This window comes from Octodon degus, unplaced genomic scaffold, assembly GCF_000260255.1.
Source record: "Octodon degus isolate 3935 unplaced genomic scaffold, OctDeg1.0 scaffold00032, whole genome shotgun sequence".
Lineage (NCBI taxonomy): Eukaryota > Metazoa > Chordata > Mammalia > Rodentia > Octodontidae > Octodon > Octodon degus.
In genome coordinates, this window is record NW_004524608.1 from 5772841 (window position 1) to 5794322 (window position 21482).

General features: G+C 50.9%; 1 protein-coding gene across 1 annotated transcript; it reads left to right on the top strand.

Moving 5' to 3' along the window:
- Positions 1-1332: 1332 nt before the first annotated feature.
- Stra8 (stimulated by retinoic acid 8) lies at positions 1333-21472 on the top strand. The gene is made up of 9 exons (XM_004629968.2): positions 1333-1384; positions 1474-1668; positions 5593-5668; positions 6060-6144; positions 9836-10069; positions 10972-11254; positions 12215-12288; positions 14598-14709; positions 17369-21472. The coding sequence occupies exons 2-9, from the start codon at positions 1480-1482 to the stop codon at positions 17441-17443; spliced, it is 1128 nt and encodes a 375-aa protein (XP_004630025.1). The 5' UTR covers positions 1333-1384; positions 1474-1479; the 3' UTR covers positions 17444-21472.
- The last annotated feature ends 10 nt before the right edge of the window (positions 21473-21482 follow it).

Below are 21482 nucleotides of genomic sequence, written 5' to 3' on the forward strand. Positions count from 1 at the left end.
TGGCATGTGGTGCTGGGGGATTGAACCGCGGTCCCTGATGCCTTGCCAAGCTTGTTCTAAGTAGGTGCTTTAGACCACTGAGCCATCTCTCCAGCCCCAGATTTTTGACTTTGTATCCAGACAATAAAAGTCTTCTTGGTAGGCTGAGTCAGGAGGATCATTGTGAGTTAGAGACTAGCCTGTACTACAAAGTAAGTTCAAGGCCAGCCTGAACTGCATAGCAAGACAAAGAAAGCAAACCAAACCAAAACAAAACAAAACAAAACAAGCCTCTTACCAGTTTCATTCTGGAGGGAGCCAAGAAAAGGAGTGATTATGTGAGATTTTTTATTAATTGTATCCTGGGGAGAACAATATGAACACTTGATCCATGGATTTTGATCAAAGATCTTACTGACTTGTTAGCAAAATAAGATTAAATTAGAAATCAGAGTCTCTCGGGGATGGGAAGCTTCTCAGAGGAAATGGGGAGAGGGAGGTTTATGTTGGCCCTGGATTAAGTCCATGGTAGGTTGCTCCAAGGCAGAAGTGGCCTGGCAGGTGGCGGGGGGCGTGGCCAAGGAAAGCTGTCACCTGGGACAGACAGGAAGCAAAACATAAAAGAGGAGCTTGGGGCAAGATTGAGACCCACTTCCTGTCAGCACACTGGGCTGCAGAACTTGTCCAGGGATGGAGCCACGGGTGAGTATAGCACCCCCATGACCGCGTTTCCTTCCAAACAGGTGAGACATCAGGGAGCAGTTTACTTTTTTTTTTTTTTTTGTCTTTTTGAGACAGGGTCTCACTACGCTGCTCTTGAGCTCACTTTGTATATCAGGTGGGTCTCGAACTCGATCCTCCTCCCTCAGCCTCCCAAGTGCTGGGATTACAGACATGGGTCACCACTCCAGGCTAAGCATTTTAGATCTAAACCACAGCACTGGCATAATGATCAACTTCAGATCACACCCAAAGCAAGACAGATGCACCTCCACTTCTCCAAGATGTACCAGAGAAGGACCAGGGTGTTCTCTATTTTTCCACCCCTTGGAGGTATAACATATACACAGAAATTCTGTGAAACAAAAGTGGATACTGGGATGGATTCTTTTTCAAATGCATACAGCAGGGTAACCCTTCTCCAGGTCCAAGAGGGGCCATCCTTAAGATTGGCACTCTTCCCCAGGTGGGACATGTGGCCGATCAACTTTGGCAAAGTATGAGACACAAGGTCTCCAGTGCCCTGCTGTCCTCAGTCACAAATGAGCAAGTGACCGGTGCACTCTAGCAGTGTGCCTCAGGAACCTGCCACTTTGAGTCCACTATAGATGGCTTGTGAGTTTCAGAGTTGATCTTTGGGAACAGATTTTGTGTCTCTTATTAATGTCCTTCATTGGCATGGGAGGTATCTCCTTTCTTTCTGCTCAACCTGACTTTCTTTATTCTTAATGGTCTCTTTTATTATTTAGGGTAAAAAGGCTAATTACATTGCAGCTTAGAATGGCAACCGCTGGAGAAGACAGCCGCCCTGTTAATACAGTGCCACAGCCACTGATGCAGCCACAGGAGCTGGCGCCTCGGGTGGCCCGAAGACGCCTGTCCCAGGCCCGCCACCGGGCCACCTTGGCAGGGCTCTTCGACAACCTGAAGAAGATGGTTTACTCCGAGTCTGATTTCACAGCCTCCAAGGTAGAGGGGCCTAGGTGTGGGGAGGAGGTGGACTGAGATGAGACCTGGCCTGGCACTTCTGTCCCTGCTGCCCACCCTAGAGGGATGCTGCATAGCACCAGGGGAGCTGCTGCTGCTGCTGCAAGCTCTAGGTCATATCTCCCTGCACAGACCAACCTGATGCAGAAGGAAAATGATGCGCTCGAGAGCACACCTGGTTAGCCAGCAACCACCACCCCAACCCACCCAAGGGCAGCACAGGCTTTCTGCAGCGGCCCCAGGACCCTGCACCTCTACCTAAGCCCACATTCACCCATGCATGTTTTGGGGCAGGTACCGTACCATGCGCATGTGCACACGCCACAGAAATACGCATGTGCCACAAACATACACTTGGGTACACGGTGTGCATGTACACCCCCAGGGTTTGAGGGAGTCTTTCCTCTAAACAACGGATCTCTCTGGGTGTGCACTCATCTTTTCCTGCTCTTAGTTCTGCTTCCTGTTATGTACCTTTTCAATTGACAATTAGTGAGTAAATTAATTACATGGCGGAGCACGCAAGAAGGTCCAGGTAGACGAGGGCGGTGGCAGAAGGAATGGAGTCAGTGTTAGCAGTGGAAGCGTAAAGGGCCAGAAGGGAAAGGTCTCCAGAGAGCTATCATTCCCCACACTCTTAACAGGAAGGAACCAGAGTTGAGGAAGTACTTGCCAGCTGCTTAGAGCAGTGTCAGGAAGAGGACGTGTACCTGCTCCAGGCATGGCCACCTCTCAGGGTATCCCTGTTGTCCTGGGCCTGTTTGCAGCCAGCAGTGTTTCCTCTCTGAGTGGTCTATCCGCAGAGCAGTGCCCTCCAGCTTTGCGCAGCTTGCTCACTGGCCTTGCAGCGGCTTCTCCAGGCAAGCTCCTGAGCAGGCCCCAGGCCAGGGCTCTGTGGAAGTCAGAACCCTTGTACAGGGCTCCCAGTGGGACCCCCATTGTTTATAGCTAAGGAAAAACCCCCCAGAGACCCCACGTGCTCTTGCAGAGTGGTGCAGGGGCCAGTGCGGGGCAGAGGGAAGGCTATTCTTTTGCTCTGCTGGGCTGGCCACACTGAGGCTCAGGACCCAGCCCCTCCTAAGATCTTGTCCAGCCCCATTGTGCTCCAAGACCTTTGGAGGAAGAGATGTTTGCTGTGTGCTTTCTGGGGGTGCATAGAAACCAAAGTCCTGGCCTAGCCAGCAGATAAGTAGTCACAAAGGAGCAGGTATTGGGGGCCTCACAGTAAGTGGCATAGGTAATGCCTGAGGAGAGCCACATGTGCACCTAAGCAGATGCTCATGACGTTGCGGGTGATGGGACCCAAGTGTTAACCAGCCTTGGTGAATGGGGGCTAGTTCCTTCTGTCTTGTGCTGCAGAAAGGTAACCATGGCTCCTCACTAGCCTGTGGTAAGACTCCACGAGATCCTCAAGCGAGAAGGCTTAGCTTTGTCTAGAGCCGCACAGCCGTAGGATCACTGTTTCCAGTATCTTACCTCCTTTGTTCCCCACAGCTCTGTCCATATCATTTTAACCTTGCAGATTAGGAAACTGCAGCTCCTGAAAGCTCCGTTACTTGCCTGGAATGGCAGGGCCTAGAACCCAGCTATCCTCAGGAGTCTGCTTTCCTTTCATATTCTTCTTGAGGGACAGCCCAGGATTTTCTTATAGCAAGGAGGCTCTGCAGAGAGCAAGGTCTTCTGAGTTCTCCAAGGCTGCTGGTAACAGAAGTGGATGATTGAGAGCACAGCCCTGCACTGACCGGTGGTTCTGGAGGTTGGAAGTCTAAGATCAGCGTATCACAGGGCCCTGCTCCCTCTGATGGCCCCAGGGCACAACCACTTCTGCTTCTGCTGATGTGTGGCACTGGGCAGCAGTCCTCCTTTCCTGATGGATTGCCCCAGCCACATGGCCACACTCACCCTGGTTACCTTCAGCTGTCCTCCCTGTGTGAGTCTGCACCCACCCCTCGCCTTTTCATAAGGACGCCAATCATACCGAACTGGGGCCCGACCTAAGGACCTCATTTTAACTTGATTCGATAAACACTATTTCCAAATCAGGTCGCAGTCACACATTCTAGGGGTAGGACTTTAACAGACCCTTTTGGGGGGACAAAAGTCAACTCAGAACCAAAGTCCTTAGAAGTTTGCCTGCTGAAAACAATCTGGAGGAAGAATTTCAATGCAAGGTCTGGCTTCCCTGGGTTTGCCAGGCTCAGAGTACGAGCTGGGCCAGAAACGTCCTGCTGAGCCAGCGTGGGACCTTCCCCTGGACCAGTATTCCCTTGCTAATCCTCTCCCGTTACAGGGGAAGTGTCACATATACATTCGAGGACACACACACTTAAACCGTAGTGGCTAGAGAATCATCTTCTCCCTATAAGAACAGGGCCAGGACTCTGGAAGCCCATGGCCCTCATTCGGAGTCCTTGCCACCCTGACAGCTCAACTGCGAGTCCCAGGATAACAGCAGCAGGGCCTACAGGAGCAAGGGGTGGGCCTAGGGCTCCCAGGAGCTAGCTAAGTGGCATAAGTGCCTGTCTGGCAAGCTCAAGGTCCTGAGTTTGGTCTCTGGTTCCCTCCAAAAAAGAAGGGATGCTCAGCAATCTTGCAGTTGGCTGTATTCTCACAAAACTCTTGTCTCCTCATCTTTGGCTTAGTAGACCACTGCGCTTCCCCTTAAGGGCCTTTTTTCAAAATTTTAGACAAGTTTTGTTAGTACACTTGTGCAGTACATAGTGATTCCATTCATTGAGGGTAGTTGGGACATGTACCTAAACTCTTGCTTCTTTTGGCATCCCCTCCCCACCCTCTCCCACCTGCCCTCCATCTCTCGGTCTCCTTCCCATAGGAAACAGGGAGATAGAGCTTTTACAAATGAGAAAGGGGCCAAGGCTCTTTTTCATACACTGTCAGGACCCCTGAGAATCTAGAATGGCGACCACTGGGCTCTCGCTTCCAGCTGCCTTGGTGCCCTCCAGCTGCCACCCTGCCACTCCCCGATAGCGCCCTGAGAGAGGCCTGCCTGCCTGCCTGGCCTGTGCATTTCCAAGCTGGGCTCGCTCCATTTAGCTGCCCTGTACCACAGTCCTGATCCCTCCTCTCAGCATGGTCCTTCTCCAGGTTGCCTGGTGAGCCTTGTCTTCATTCTGCCTGGTGCGAATCACAGGCATCTCCCACGCGTGCTTGCCTTTGGGATGCCAGTGTCCTCAAGCCAGGACTGGTGTTGACTGTGCATCCCCAGGGCTCAGCATGCAACTTTGCCCGAGTAGTGTCCCCGACCCCTGACGCACACAGGTGTCCGCCCAACAAACACCTAGTGTTTCTTGGTTTTCAATAATTTTGCAGTCACTCCCTTGACCTTAAGGAAAGAGGAAAGGAAATGAAGGGAGGAAGAGAGAAATGGAGGAAGGAAAGACACTAGAGGAGAAGGCAGTAAATCAGAGTCAAGTTCCCAGAACACTTGAGGTTTTAGATCATCTGGAGGGCATGCATTTAGCAACTACATACCGTGAGCCTGCGCATGGAACACGACACAGCCAGCTGCACATGGCCACAACCGAGCAGAAGCCTAGCCTGTGTCTCTTGCACAACCCTGGAGGCACAGGCATTCAGCTGTGGCGCCGACACCAGCCAACTCCATCTTCCAGGAGGCAACGTAGTCACTTGCCTTCGCGCAGTGCTGGAGAGCTGCTGAAAGCGGCTTGTTTTCAGATACTTTGGTATTTCCGTGAAAATCCATTCCTAGGACAGGAAGGTGACTTCACCCCCTTCTGAGCTTTAGGAAATCTTCTCCTCTGTCAAGGGTGTGGCTTTGCACCTTAGGAAATGTGGCCTCAGCCTGAGCAGGTGCTGGGTCCGCAGAAGCCGTCTCTGCGGTGCAAGGCTGCCTGCCCTAGCAGCGTTGTCCCTCTCTGTCCCCAGTGGCAGGTTCTGAACAAAGCAAAGAATCATATTCAGGAACTGGAAGAAAACCTAGATGGTCTGCTGAAGCTGAAAGGTAATCAATCCCTTGCTGGCGAAAGCTGGTTCTGCGGAGACTGGGTTACAATGGAGCCCACAGATGTTTGTGGGCCTACTGCGCACCAGGCAGTGTGATTGGGCTCTGATTGAGATCAGTGCCCCCAACCCTGGGGAGCTCACCAGGCTGGGCAAGCTTGGGAGTACCCCGTGGGCACCTGACCTCACCTTAAGAGGCCAGAGGAAAAAAAGTGAGTTGGTGCATCTCTGAGCTGCCCCTTCACACCCAGAAGGAGAGATGCCAGATGCATTCTGCACTCCCTAAACCTGAACCTGGGAGATGGGGTGGGGCTCGGGGCTCCCCCATGGGCCACAATGATGCAGCAAGGAGCCGACTTAGCTTTTGTGACTCTTGTCTTCTACTCTGATAGAATCTTTCAACCTGGAGGATGGGAACCCCAGCACCTTAGAGAAGGTGAAGGAACAATATGCTGAAATGTTCTCCAGAAATGAGAGGTAAGACCCCAAGAGGTCCTGGAGAATACACCGGGCTGTGTCCTGCCCCGCTCTCTCCCAGCCTTCATGGGGCAAAGCAGCCGCTCCCCGTCCTGCTGCTGTCTGGTCCTGGAATAACTCTGCCCCACTGGCCCTAGTAACACCCACTGGACATCTTCCCATTATAACAGTGACTTGTGCTTGTTATGGGAGATGGGAAATACAGAAGAGCCTGCAAATACGTACTATCTTCCCTCTCAAAAACAGTCAGTGTTAATTTTAAGGAACATCCATCCATCTAGTGTTTAAATTTTTGCACATTCCAGTTTTAAGGATTTAGATGAGTATTCACCTTGGATTATATAGTGTCATACATTTTGCATTTATACATATATTTCAAATCCTTAGCTAATGGCATTACTGGAGGGTGCATATGAAAGTAAGGGAAATTAAAAAATCTCAGCCTACTTTTCAACCTCATGGGAGCCTAGGAAAAACCTTTAGGCTCCGAAAAAGAAAAGCACGCAAGTGTCACTGATGCTGAAATGGTCATTACTAATAATCCAAACTTAGAGATGGATAGGCATGTCTTTTGCAATGTCAAGTTTTATATTCAGCCCCCATGATGTCAGGGCCTCTTGTGCCTCTTGCGCAGAGATATTCTCTGCTTTGCTCTCAGTACCTGCTCAGCGCCTGCAATCTGCGGAGCTGCTTTGATCAGTACTAGACTTCGGGTCTCGGGTGGCCCTGGCAGCTCCTAGCATGCCCAGCTCGAATGGTGTGGTGTGCACAGGCTGGCCTCTGATGACACACAGAGCCCAAGCCACTGTCCTCTTGCCAGAAAAGGCTGGCAAGCTATGGGCCATTCAGAGTCTACTGAAATACAGTCTGGGTGAGGAGATGCAGCATCCTACTTATTTTGTTTTTGTACCGGAGATCAAACTCAGGACCTTTTGCTTGCCAGGCGGGTGCTTGTGTCTCTGAGCTGATCCCTGGCCTTTGTGTCTTGATGTGGCCATCTACGACATTTATTTCCTTCACTGTATTTTTCTCTATGTCCCAAAAATTTTAACAAAGAACATGTATTATATCCTATGGGAAATAAACAGAGCAAAAATAAATTGTCAAAAATAAGTAGGGGGAAGGCCAGCCAAATAGCTCAGCAGATTAAAGCACCTGCAAACAGGCGCAGGGGCTAGAGGTTTGATCCCCAGGGCTACCATGCCAGCCCTGCCCCTGGGGCGCATGAGGTGGCAATTGAGACTGGGCACGGTGGCATGCACCTGTAATCCCAGCTCTTGGGAGGCTGTAAACAGGCAGATCACTATGAGTCTGATCTAGTAGTGAGATCCTGAACACCCTGTAGACCCTTCTCTAAAATACAAAAAAAAAAAAGTGGTGGGGGTAGTGGCCTGCCCAAGGTCCTGGATCCCACTGCCTAGCACATAAACAAAAAATAAAATAAAATAAAATAAGTAGACAATGTGAAAACATGAAAGTGTGTCAAGACTAAAATAACCACCTCTAATCTCACTCCATCCAGATTAGCATTTTATTCCCAGAGGAAAGGAAGCAGGTGTGGTGTGTGTATGGGCTGAATGTACACAGCTGTTAAAAGGCTGTTTTTGCTTTCATTTATGTATTTGGTATAGGGTCTCACTCTGCAACTCAGACTCGTAGTGATCCTCCTGTTTTCAGCCTCCCCACCTCTGAATTACAGGCACGTGGGATTACAGGCACGCACCACCATGCCTGGTCTTGGTGGCTGGCTCAGTGCGACGGGGGCAGGGCCGGTACAGTATGTGGTGCCAGGGATTGAACCCTGGTCCCTGTCCTTGCCTAAGTATGCGCTTAATCCACTGAGATATCTTGCTGGCCCAAAAAGCTGTTTTTAAAACTAGCCCCTACCTCGCCGCTGACCTAGGAGTTGGTCTCAGAAAGGTGGGATTCCACGTTTGCTTCCCCCAAAGGTGTGGCCAGTGGTCTGAACCCCATTTATATGAGCTTTTCTTTCCATATTGATGGAAGATATAATTCTCATCACATAGACAAATAGCTAATTTTGTAAAATCCTAGTATAGTTAGAGATAATTTTTGCTACAGCCATAAAAACTGGTATCAGCATAGAATATGTTCATTATGTTTTGATTAATTATGAGTAAATTTGAGGGCTTTCATTCAAGATCATTTGCTTTTCCTTTCCTGGGAGTCGTCTGCACCTCTTCCTTTGCCCACTTGTGTTAGGTTGGCTGTCTCTGTCTTATTTAATTCTAGAAGTTCTTTATATATACATATAAGTTAACTTTCTGTTATCCAAGTTGTAAATTTTTCCTTTCAGTTATTGTTTTATTGTGTCTTTGCTTTGTTTTACATATTTTGTCATGCAAAATAAAGTCTAATATATGAATCTGTCATGACATCTGGATTTGGAGGAGTACTTAGAAAGGATTTCTATACTGTGAGATTTTAAAACACAATCTTCTCAAGCTTTCTCTTTCTTTTTAATGGAATTTGACAACTTGGGGATTATCCCTATCAGTATGAAGAGATCCTGGGTATAAATTTTGACTTTCCATATTGTATAATTTTGCTGTCTTAAAATGTCTTTGAACAGCAAAATTGAAAAATGTTCATGAGACCAACCCATCCCTTTTAGAATATATATATATAGGTTAAGCTTTTAGTTTAAACTTCTCTCATGTTTTTTGTACTACTGTAAATGGTATTTTTTTAAAAAAAAGATCAAGTTCATTTCTAGCATATAAACTTCATTTTTACTGTATACTTGACTCATAATAATTCCAGATATCTACGCATACAGTGTGGCACCTCAGTCCACGTATACAATATGTCATTATCGTATCAGAGCAACTAGCATGTCACCTGAGACATTTACCAATTCTTTTTGTGTTGGGAATATTCGAAATCTTCTCTGCTAGCTACTTTGTCAATTAGCGTAGTCCTAGAGAACGTCAGAAGCCACCCTTCCCGCTTGCCTCACCCCTGCACCACTCTCTCTCCACCCCTGCACATCCACACACTGCCCACACTCTGGAAGTTCCTCACCTAATAGAAACGCTGTACTTATTTCCATATAATGGCCTCATATTCTTCAACTTTGCTAAATCCCCTTCTTAGAGATAGTCACATGCTGGCAGATTCTTTGGAATTTTCTGTATAACCACATTGGCTGCAAATAAAGGTATATTTACTCCTTCCTTTCCAACCTGTATACTAAATTTTGATTCTTTTTCTTGCCTTCTTGGACTGGCTAGAACCTCAAGTGTGATCCTGAGAGGAAGTGGCAAGAATGGACACCCTCTCTTTAGTCCTAATTTTAGGGAGAAAACACTCAGTATTTTGCCATTAAGTATGGCATCAGCTGTAGGCTCTTTGTAGGTAGCCTCGATCAGGTGGAGAAAGTTGCCTTCTATTCCTTCTTATCTAAAATTGATGTTGATTTTATCAGTTGTCACTCTGCATCTATTGAAACAATCACATGATTTTTCTTCTTCAGTCTGTTGAGGTGGCGAATTGCACTGATTGGTATTCAAACACTGAACCCACCACTTTGCCTATGATCAGGGCCATTAGGTCCTGACGTACTTATGTGGGTGGTTGAATTATAGATACTGTTGCTAAAATTGAGAATCTCTGCGTTCACCAGGGGTACTTGTCAACTGTACTGTCTCCTTCCTGTTTTCTCCTCCAGTTTGATCTTAGATAGTTTTCTTCAGAATGGCTCCTTCCCCTGGTTCCCAACGGAAGCAGTCGAGAAGGGCTTAGAGGAAGAAGGAGGTGAAGAAGAAGGTGAAGAAGAAGAAGAGGAAGAGGAAGAGGAGAATCAAGAAGAGGAGGAGGCAAAGGAAGAGGAGGAAGAGGAGAAAAAAGTGGATCTCTTACATTGCCCAGCCACTTCTCTGCCAGACCTCCAGGAATTTGAGCGGTGGGAACAGCTGGGTGGGGTGGTTCTGTGCACCCCGGAGCTCCTGAGGGGGCTGGACATGGGCTGTAGCTGTGAATGCTGTGGCCTCCATGTGAGATCAGACCAGGCCCCGAGTCCTGGATGCTCTGGAGCTTCTACGGGGTGGGGTCGGCTATGGGTCTAGACACAGAGACCGTATATAGAGCAACAACATTGCTTTTATTATGATTGGGTGCTTATTGGAGGGATGGGGTGCTGGTTGTGTTACAAGGACTGAGCCCCATCTACCACCCCACTCAAGCTCCAAAACTCTGCTGTCTTGCATCACATGTGATCTTGTCGGATGCGATGCGCATGCCTGTACTCCCAGCATCTGGGGAGTCACGAGGGTTGAAAGCTCAAGCCCAGCCTGGACAGCTTAGCAAGACCATATCTCACAATAAAAATATTTTTAAAGCAGCCAGGGATGTAGCTTAATGCAAAGGTCCTGGGTTTAATCCCTAGGACAAGAAGGGTCGGGGGAACAGAAGGAAGAAAATAGTAGGGAGGGAAGGAGGAAGGTGAATAGCTTCCTTTGCCACTGACTCCTCCGCAGACCCAAGACCCTCAGCAGCTGTGTGGCTTAGGGAAGCCTTGGCCCAATAGGAGGAGATCTAGCCCCTGGCTGAGCCTGGCCCCCAGCCCCGCACTGAGGTGGTGTCTCTAACAGGAAGTGCACTTCTGGCTAGCACAGAATTGCAGGGCCTTTTTCTGTAGGAGAACAACTGGGCCAGCCTCGGGAGGGAATCCCAGGCACAGACCTAGCTCCTTTGTGCCCCCAGGGTGGCTTCCGCCCTCTGGGCTCAGGGCCCACAGAATCTGCTTTGAGCCACCCAGGGGCCACATGAGCTGAATCCCAAGAGCCGGTGCCCCTTCTGTTCCAGGTACCTCAGCTTCTACAAGCAGACGATGGACCTCCTGATTGGGAACGGCATCGTCTCCTCACAGGAGGCCTTACAGCCCGTCGTCTCGGCGGCCATCTCCCACCTCTGGCAGACGCTGTCGGAGGACAGGAAGGAGAGTGTCCTGCAGGTCTGGGCCCAGCATCATGCTAACCTCCTGGGCCTTGGTGCCTGCCCTCAGCCAGCCTGCGCTGAGGACAGCGTGAAGGACAGTGGCGTGGACAGCCAAGGAGCCACCTGCTCGCTGGTCTCCACCCCGGAGGAGGTGAGCAGACCCTATGGGGTTACCTAGAGTGTGACAGGAACAGTTATGTCACCCTTGGTCCCAGGAATCCAGACCTTTGCTAAGGTCATTTGGTGAGTTTGAGGGGCCATTTGGAATCGGGTCACACATATGTTCTGATTTCCTCGTCATTGTCCCCATGACCACGGTATAGCACTTTCCCCTCTCCTGTCAGCAACCGAGCCTTTCCGTGGCCCTGTGGGAGGCCATGTGTAGGATGGTCCAGCTGGGACTATTGGCAGCCTGTGTCTTTATTGTTAAACCTCATGTCCAGGGTGGTCAGGGTCAGTCCAGTTACTCAGTGTTGAGGGAGAATGGATTGAGGTTCCTCTCTTCTCTTTACCGTGTTTCATTTTCGGGCTGGTTTCTCATTCTTCCCTGGAGCAAACAAGCCTCCTCTTCACCGGTAGAGAGAGGAAGAGTTCTTGTGAGGGCTCATTCTCAGTCATGAGAAAACTTTCCAGAAACTTCCACCAGACTTTTCCTCTGCTGTGATTGGCCAGGATTAGCCAGATTACTATTTTACTAAGCCAGTGACTGGTAACCTGGAAAGGATTTCCTAAAGGAGGTTCAGGCTGAGTCCTTGAGAGGCAGCAAGTTTCCAGAGAGCATTGTGATAATTCAATAAAGAGGAAGCAACCACGGTGTCTGCCAGCCACACATTTGTCAGCTTTTGAGCAGTGAGAACGGCCTACAGAGTTTCGGGCGTTGTCAGCACTCAGCCTGCATGAGACACAAGCTGCTCTTCTGGAGTTCGCAGAGCCCGGGAAGACCGCTGTTCCCACAAAGGAAGATGGCCGAGCACAGACGCCGCATTGCGTATCCTTGGGGACAGAGTGCACAGAGAGGGAGGCCGTCCACTGCTTTCTGCCCCAGCAGCCTTCAGCACGCGTCCAACAGCTAAGTTGCTTCTGACCCACGAAGTTCTGTGCTTTTTTCCAGGTCCTTTGTGAAGACTCCTTTGATGTGGCAAGTCTCCTGGGCAAAAGTGAAATTCCAAGTACATCTTACCATAGGTGAGGAAGGCAGTGGGACAGTGCAAGTGTGTGTGTGTAGTGGGAGGGTGCGTGTGTGTGTGTGTGTGTGTGCAGTGGGAAGGTGCATGTGTGTGTGTGTGTGTGCAGTGGGAGGGTGCGTGTGTGTGTGTGCAGTGGGAGGGTGCGTGTGTGTGTGTGTGTGCGCAGTGGGAGGGTGCGTGTGCGTGTGTGTGTGCGCGCGCAGTGGGAGGGTGCGTGTGTGTGTGTGTGCAGTGGGAGGGTGCGTGTGTGTGCGTGTGTGTGTGTGCATGCAGTGTGTGTGTGTGTGTGTGTGTGTGTGTGCAGTGGGAGGGTGCGTGTGTGTGTGTGTGTGTGTGTGTGTGTGTACACCCCTGCAGCAGTATTTGTAGCCCATCCTCCACAATCCCTGGGTGGGTGCGTAACCCAATGGAAGTTCTTAGAGATCTGTGTTTTTCTGTGGAACTGAAGTGAGCTGGTCCTAGGCCTGGGCCGTCTCCCAGGGAATGCCACTGTCAGGGACACACTCGGCAGTGGGCTCAAGGTGGTTCCTTTTGGGACTGTTCGCTTTGCCCTGTTTTCCTGATGGTTACTGGTCTTGTTTCTCCCATGCAAGGCTGTGACTGTTAAGTCTGCTGTTGAAAAAATCACCCAGCCAGGTGGCAGATAAGCACCAGACATTGACTGTTCGTAGCTTAAGATCAAGGTGCCAGCAGATCCAGGGCCTGGCGGATGGCACTTCCTCCATGCAACCAGGTCTCTCTGGGCCTCTTTTGTACGGGCGCTAATCACCCTCACCTCTGAAGACCATCACCTGGCGGGGTGGGGGCACAATATTCAGTCTGTAGCAGCCAGGCCCTGGCAGCCCATGGCTGGGCATAGCCTCCAGAAGAGGACAGCGACTCTGGAACACAGAAGACCTGGGCCTGTGGGGGATGAGCCTGTGCCCCGGGTCCTGCGCTTGGAGGCTGAGCCACACTGGGGGGGAGGGGGGCACGCTACCTTTACAGTTCTGATGGGGTGGATGTGGAAGGCAGGCACAGAGGAGGGGTGGCTGACGCACAGGCAAGAACACATAAAACAGGATCGGGGAAGCTTTAAAATAAGAAGCAACCTGAACCCAAGGGTACTTCCTCTGAAGAGCCAACCTAGGATTGGAATTCCCTGACTGCTCCTCAAAAACCTGTGACCATCTGACCTGAAGGGACATACTGATTGTCACATATTGTGCTCGTGTCCAGGCTGGAAAAAAGCCTGAACATTTCTTAGTCTCTGACTTGGGAATAAGAGTGAAAAATCTCATCTTGTCTTCCAAGTGAATCTGTTGTCCTCCATGGGAGCCTGGCTTTTGATCACTCTGGAGATGTGGCCACAGAGATTCAGATAACTTCAGGCAGAGTTCCCGGCAGCACAGACCCCAGCCTTTGTCCTCTGTTCCCTGCCGCACTCAGCCCAGCCAGACCTTGGAGCCTTGGGATCCACAGCAGAGGCTGTGTCCTCCCAGAGCCATCTCATGCTCCTCTTGGCATCTGCAAAGTGGTTTCGCCACAGCTGGCTAACGGCTGCCACCCCAACTTCCGCATCGGGCTCTTCCACGCAGTTTGGATGGAGTTGCCAACATGTGATTGCTAAGCAGTATTTGGAACTCCCTCCCCAGCTGGTGGAGTCAAAACGACACTATTAAAAATTCTTTCGTTCTCCCTTAAAAAGGCAGGGGTGGGTGTTGGGTGGTCGCCAGGCTGGCTCCCAGGAGAAAGTGGATGCAAAAGGTTGGCTCTTCTCTGGGCCCACAGCGCTGTACTTTAAGGCCCCGTCGCACTCCGCTGCATCTCTTGTCCCCGGAACACGGTGAGGACCGAGTGTGCAGCACAGGCCTCCTTTGTGCTCTGGGCCTGAGCACCATGCCGGCCACTGAGCCAGCTTCCCCTGGGATGGAGCTCCAGCTGCGCAGTGTGCTTCCCGAGCCTGCGCAGCAGCTCCGGTGGAACCAGCGCGGTGAGCATCGCTGTCGCCCGAGAGCTCGAAGAGAACTTGCTCCATTGTCCCAAGGCCACAGTGTGGACGCAGAGCAGAGAAGCCAGCCAGGGAAGAGAGCCAGGCTCTCGGCTGTCTTACCCTTTCAGAGGGCTCTGGACAGGATGCCTCTGCGGTGAACAGAGGCAGCGCGGAGCTTGTGGGAGTAGCCCTGCTGCCTAGGAATTCCACTGGGCATTCAGAGGCGCTCTGTGCTCGCTGCAGTTCAAACATTGTGGAGGCAGAGGGGTGGCGGCAAGTACGGTTGAAAGCTTGGGGCTCTAAATCTTTTCTGAGTCTTCTTTTTCTGTTGCCAGTTTAAGGATTGCCTGCTTCAACCCAGAGAACTCAGAGAGAAAGTTGCAGCTCTACCTGCAGATCATCAATTTTTTAAACTATCTCTGCTACGTTAACCCTCAATTACAACAGGTAGGACAGGGAGGGTGTAAGCAAACCTCTGGCCACCCACCTTAGGTGGCAGAAAGGGCTTGTGAGGGCCCCTAGAACCCCTTTCTCTCTCCACCCCACTAGGGGCACTGGGCAGATCTTTCTCCCTTCTGACCAGCCCTGTGAATGGCTGACACCTCCTGTGGAGTGGAAGGCACCAGCGAAGCTGAGGGAAGAGGCAGGGGGCGCTCCTCCGGGGCTGGTTCCTACGGGGAGCCCTTTGAGGCCAAGAGCACACCCCAGGGGCATTTGTAAATGTTGGACAGCATCTTTGCAAAAGGCTGAGCTGTGTCACCATCTTCTGAGACCCTGTGGGAATATTGGGGATCAACTTTTGAAGGATCATTTCTGCTCCTCCAAAGCCAGTGCTGTAGCTCTTGATGGCACAGCTATGGGGGGCCTGGCTACGAGTCCAGCTCTGGGGCTCCTCCGGTGGGGGACTCTCAGCCTGCAGCAGGGATTTCAGATTCACAGCGCGTCACCGATTTTCTCTGATGATGATTTAGTAAAACTAGAACCAGCATTTAAAAGGCGAACTATGAAGTGGCAAATGTTTGTCTAAAACCAGTTAGCGCAATTTTTCAACAGACCCTTAACTAATGACACCTGCAAAGATCCTATCTCCAGGGGATTGTCTCAAGTGGCCAAGAGTTTGGCGGGAGACCCTGTTCAATACACATCAGCAGCCAGCACCAACAGCAAACATCTCTCCCAGCCTGTTGCTTTCAGGAAATCTGCAGCTTAACAAAATGTTTCAGTCACCCTTTTCAGAGTGTAAGGAAACTGAACATTGTGAACAACACTGAAGCTTTTGTGTGACAGAGTCAGGGTTTCCTTTCCTCGGCCTCTTGGACTCCCCTGTGCTCTGAGCACCTCTTCTCAGCCTTTGATGATGTCGTTACCCTGAACTGGAGGCCTGTGTCATTTCCCTGAAAACCACTTGTCTCCTGTCTGATGCTTTTCTTGAGGTGCTGAGCGTGGAACTGGGGCCTCGTGCATGCTGCACAAGTGCTCTTCTGCTGAGCCTTACCTTACCCCTCTTATACTCCTGATCCCCAATCCCACCCCATCAGGAAAGCTCAGGGAGTAGGAAGCGCTTCTGCAGAAGCTTGGTCTGCAGAGGCCACCCCTCCATCTGGAGGTTGCTGTTGATCCTGCTTTCATCCGATGGATGCCTGTACTTAGGGAACTTCCCAGGGAATCACCCATGTCAACAGTCACTTTCTGCTGGGGTGGAGAAAGACAAGAAGAGTAAAAATACCCAGGAACACTCTTTTAGGGAGAGGAGTAGGGAGTCTTGAGAGGGGAGAAAGGTCATTGCTGGACACAGGGTTGTGCTTCTTTAAAAAATCTAACAGCCCCTGTATGTGGTGTCAACTTCAGAAATCAGTAAAGATTATCATGGTCCTGGCCTTGAAGCACTGATCTGCTCAGAGGTACAATGACAGAATAAAATAGAAAAAGTATATACGCTATAATTACAGAGGGAAGCAGGATGGCTAAAGTCCAATGATGGGCTGGGCATGGTAGCACATGCCTGTAATCTCAGCACCTGAGAGGCTGAGGCAGGAGGATCACTGTGCGTTTGAGACAAGCCTGGGTTACAAAGTGAGCTCAAGGCCAGCCTGAACTGCATAGCAAGACCCTGTCTCAAAAAGACAAAAAAAAAAAAAAAAAAAAAAGCCCAGTGACGGTCCAGGACCATGAGGAGGCATGGTGTCTTTGGCTTTTATGAGGAGTACGGCTAGATCGGGGGGTGTGCTGGTGGGCTGCAGGAAGCAGTGGGGGTGAATTGCTGACCTAGACGAGGCTCAAGCATTGTGGAGCATTGCATTTTTTGGAAAATCACACAAGGGATGAGGATTGACTATCACACTAAGCAGGGTCCTCAGCGGCCACATGAGACTGCTGGTCTGAGCACTGGCTGTTGACTTAAGGATCAGTCTGCCCTTAAGCCAACCGGGGCTCTTGCCATAAGTCGTGTGGGCCAAGGACAGACTCTCAACTTATTTTTGTACCAATTTATTAATATTTATTATTGCCTGTCCTATACCACACCCAGCGGGTCCTCAGCAAAAGATATCCCATACAAGCTTAACCTCTTTCTTCCTCTGTTCCTCACTTACTGCCCCACTCACTTTCCCAGAGACAACTACTATGGCCGGTTTCTTGCACATCTATCCCAAGATGGTCTACAGATATTTGTGTGTTCTTTTAAACACAAGTAGTAACCTACTGTACACACTGTTTTGTACTTTATTAATCATCTCTCCCAAAGATAGAAAGATATCTCATTCCTTTTATTAAAAAAAAGAACCCAGCTGCATGCTGTTCACTGGTGGGTGTACCATGGTGTCGCTTGGTCTTCTACTGACAAGCTCTTGGCTAAGATTTTTCCTTGTTTCTCTGATGGGATCCTGGCAGTTTCCAGAGTAGGAAGGAAGCCACTTCCACCAGATCTTTCTGGAGATCAGGGAGCTTTGTGTGGAATAGCAGTGTCACCGCCTGCCTTGTTCCCCGGCTGGAAGCTGCAGGAGAAAGTTGGAGAGCCCAGAGGAGCCATGAGCCCTGAGCTGCTGGGCCTGCCTAGCTGCCTAGAACCTTCCATCCGTACTCCACCTTCTTCCCATGTGTTTTGCAGGCACCAGCCCCTCCCGCTGACGATGAGATGATGCAGCTGAGGTGTCTGGAGACCTTTGAGGATGAGGATTTGTAGTGGAGGAGGGCCAGATGGGGAAGAGGCTGAAGGAAGTACGGGCAAGTTTGAGTTCTGGCAGCAATGGTCATGCCTGCCTCAGCCTCTGGGACTTTTCTGAATGGGCTGTCTCAGATGCATTTTGGTGTATTAGTTTCTGTTATAAAGTTTGAAAGCATGGTGTGGTGTCCGTCTTTATGGCTATTAGGTAGCAGGGGCTCACGGGCACGCAGCCACCAGTACCTATCCTGGGGGCACTGGGTACAGCTGATAACGAGGCTGTGGGCTTTTCAAGAAGGGGGTGAGCATCATATTGCCTGGAGGGGAGAAACACCGGGTCCTCTCAGCCCGCCCCAGATCCAGGGCCTCATTGCTGGGTTCTGCCGGATTCTGGAGCCCACTTACACATCCTGCTAGCACATCCTGGGTCCAGAACTGGTGCTTAGCTTCCCTCTGTGCTGACATAAAGGCAGAGTGTGGCCGGGTGCACCCGTGCCCCTGGTACAGACCCCTGAAAGCATGCTGTGGTAGAGTTCAGGGATGTGTGCGGTTTTCACGAGGCCACTGGGCAAAGTGTATGTGAAGGTCACCAGGCCTGCGCCCTGGGGCTTCGGGTGAGTTCTGTGTCAACCTGCCTGTGCCACGGTCCCAACATCTGGTCCACCATCACACTGATGTTTCTGTGAGAGTATTTTTGTAAGTGAGATTGCTATTTAAGTAAGTAGCCTTGGAGAAAACCACAGAGACAGACCCTCTGTGATGTGTTCAGCAGTCGAAGGCCTCAGTAGAGAAAGACCGACCTCCTCAGTGGAAGAGAGAATCCACCAGCAGAGCTCAGCTCTGAGCTCAACGACAACTTTTCTAGCCTGGTGGTAGACTTGGGGCCCCACAATAGCCTGGGCCCTTCCCTTAGTATAAATGTCCTCTCTGTGGGTACACACACACACACCCTGCTGGTTCTGTCTCTCCATCGAGCCCCGATATACTGCGTGTCCTCAGAGGACAGGCTCACCTAGCTCCTGACCGTGTTAAGTTCCAGGGGCAGCGGCTCCCTCTGGCAAAGCCTTCCCGTTGCTAATGACCAACTTGAGGGGCAAATGGGGTTTTCCATGCAGCTGGGCAGCAGGGCCTTCTGGGATTGCCACAGCTTGTGTTGGAAAGACAGGAAGAGGAGGACACTTAGATGGGCAACCCCGGAGACTCGGGGAGCGAGGAAGAAGCCAGGAGTGCTCGTGATGGGCCCTAGGCAGCTGGGTGCCCCGACCAGACCCTCATTCCTGCTCCTGGCCCAACCTGGTCTTGTTTAGTCCAAGGCCGTGGCTGTGTCCTGCAGCAGTAGGCGCCAGAGGCCTTGGGCAGAGGTGACCTCAGCAGAGAGCTGATGTGTCCCTTCTTCCTGTGGCCAGTGCCGGGTGAGGCTCCCTGTCAGTCCTTAGCACCAGCAGCCCTCGGCCTGCCTCCCCTTCCCACACAAACCTTAGGATTCGGCTGCAGACCAGGATGGACTTAGTGCACAAACCGTCTTCGTGGCACTCGCCTCCCCATCAAGGGCTCCCCCCATCTCTGCTGCGTGTCTGCCTGTTTCCTCTGTGATCTTTCTGTATCAGCCACTGTCGCCTAAGTCAGGGTTCTGCAGAGAGGCAGAGCAGTAGATCAGAGAGATGCAGGTCTCCTCTAAGGAACTGGCGCAGGCGGCTGTGAGGTCTGAAGTCTGAAAGAAATCTGTAGGCCAGGCCAGCAGGCAGGCGCTCGTGCCACTGATGGTTCAGGCAGCATTTCTTCTCTAAATCCCGCTTGCAAGGCTTCTTGGCAGCTCCTGGCTCCTTCCTTTCCGGTTCCAAGAACCAACCCCAATTCTACACTACAGTCTTCAACTAATTGGCTAAGTCCCACCCACACTGCCAAGGGCAAGTCCTTAAAGTCTACTGGCTGTGTGAACTACATCTTTTAAATGTCTTCCCAAACTGGGTATTGTGGTGCACGCCTATAATCCCAGCACCTTGGGAGGCTGAGGCAGGAGGACCCGAAGTTGTAACCCAACCTGGACAGCTTAGCGAGACCCTATTTCAAAATAAAAAAGTGGCTGAGGGATGCGTCTCAGTGTGAAGGTCCCAGGCTCCTCAGGCGAGGACAGGTGGTCTGTGAATGCCAACAATAAAAAAGGGACAAAGGCGGCAAAATCTCATGGTGTGAAGACCAAAGCAAAAGTAAGGGGCAGATGTCTTATAGGAATTAAAGTTCTCCCCCACTCCTTGTGTTGGAGGAACTTTTATTTGTTAGCTTCAGCAGGGCTTTACACTCAGATGTTTTGCAGAACAACAACAATTACATAAAAATAATTAACAAATTTTGGTGAAATGACTGCAAAATGTCATCTAAGAACGAACAGATTGGGTACATGCTAAAATAAACACAAAATCCATGCATGAGGAATGAGAACATGTTTCTAAAGAGCAGAAGTACTTGGGAGACTTTGCCAACCAATGGTGCCAAAAACAAAACAAAAACAAAAGCACAACTTTGCATCTGCTAACCGTTCTGCAAGGAGGATGCCCTCCATGGACTCCAGGGTGCTGTGGGCTGTGGCTCGGACCTAGAGGTGTGGAAGCCACTCATGACCAGAAAAGCATTCCCAGCCGCAGCCAAGTGGCCAGCACATCTGGGAACAAAGTGAGTATGGGAAGGCTTGGGTCTCCGCGTGCATCCACTTCCCAGAGTAGAGAGGACCTCCACCCTCGGTCCTTCAGGGAGAGCTGCCGTACAGTGAATGCTGAAGTCAGAATGTTCCCGTACTAAAGCTCTCCAAAGCCTTAGGGTGATGGGGGTGGGGAGCTTCCGGAGGGCTTAGGTAATCAGCAGACCACCACGAATGAGGGCAGTGCCCTTATAAAAGAGGCGCAGAGAAGGCTCACCCACTCCACACCGCACCCCAGAACGTGGCTGTGGTGAGGAAGCAGCCTTGGTCTCCTCCACCGCGTCTGCCCGTACCTTGATTGCGGACCACGGAGTCTCCAGACTGTGAGGAGTGAACCTCTGTGTATGAACCACTGGGGTTGGTGTGCTTCACTATAGAAACCAAACGAAGACTGCAGCTGATGCAGGATTTTAGAGGGACTGAATTTGTTTCCAAAATATCCATGTCCTGATCACCAAACCTATGACTGTCACTTTATCTGTCATTCTGCAGAAGAGATTGCTTCAGCATTGTTTTTGACTGGCTCAGGATGCCTTAAGGGCAGGTCTGGTAAGGCAGGAGGATCTCGGGATCGAACCACAGCATCCTGAGCCTGACTGCGTTTGCATAAGCAGGCACTTAAACAACTGAGCTAATGGGCAGGCCCCTGCTTTGGGATCTTGAGAGGAGGTGATTATCCGGGTGATGGGTCCTAAATGCCATCATGAGTCTAAAATAAAAGGCAAAAAGTCAAAGGGGATGGATATGACAACATTCCAGAGGCCAGAGTGTCACCTCTGCTTTGAAGTCAGGAGAAGCAGCCACCGGCTGAGGAATACAGGCCCGTATAGGAAAACGCAGGGAGAAGAGTCTCCCTGGAGGCTGCCAGAAGGGCAGCTAAGTGCGTGCTAACTAGGCAGGGCAGCCACAGTAAAGCACCGCAAGAACGGGAGAGATCAAGGCTCCAGACTCAGTGCTTGGATGTGTCTGGAACCAGAGGAGAGGGATTTCCTTCTGTCTTTGCAGCCCCAAGCCAGCTGTACGCTTCGGTGGTCTGTGGCTGGCACCTTTGCTGTAGTGGGAGCGAAGTCACTGTAGTGGACAGAGGGCACATGCGCGTGTGCAGCAGGCGAGGGACTGGGGCTCAGGGTCATCCTTCGGGCCCTAGTTCCTTGGACTCCTCCTATGATTCTTGGCAGTTCCTGGCCCCTTCTCTCCCAGGTCCAAGAGCCAATAAAGCAAGTCCGCTCGCTGCCTGCTGTGAGTTAGGCTTAACCGCACATTTGCAGGAGCTCTTCTGACCACCAGAGATGGAGGCTGCCAGCAATTCTCCGTCCCTTCCTGTCATTCTCTGTTGCTTCAGTGTCATCAGCTTGGGCTACTAGC

Bases quoted from the DNA above. Each gene is read 5' to 3' on its own strand.
- Stra8 (XM_004629968.2), top strand. From the start codon at position 1,480: ATGGCAACCGCTGGAGAAGACAGCCGCCCTGTTAATACAGTGCCACAG. The intron at 5,669-6,059 runs GTAATCAATCCC...CTACTCTGATAG, and splicing joins TGGTCTGCTGAAGCTGAAAG to AATCTTTCAACCTGGAGGAT. The intron at 11,255-12,214 runs GTGAGCAGACCC...GCTTTTTTCCAG, and splicing joins TGGTCTCCACCCCGGAGGAG to GTCCTTTGTGAAGACTCCTT.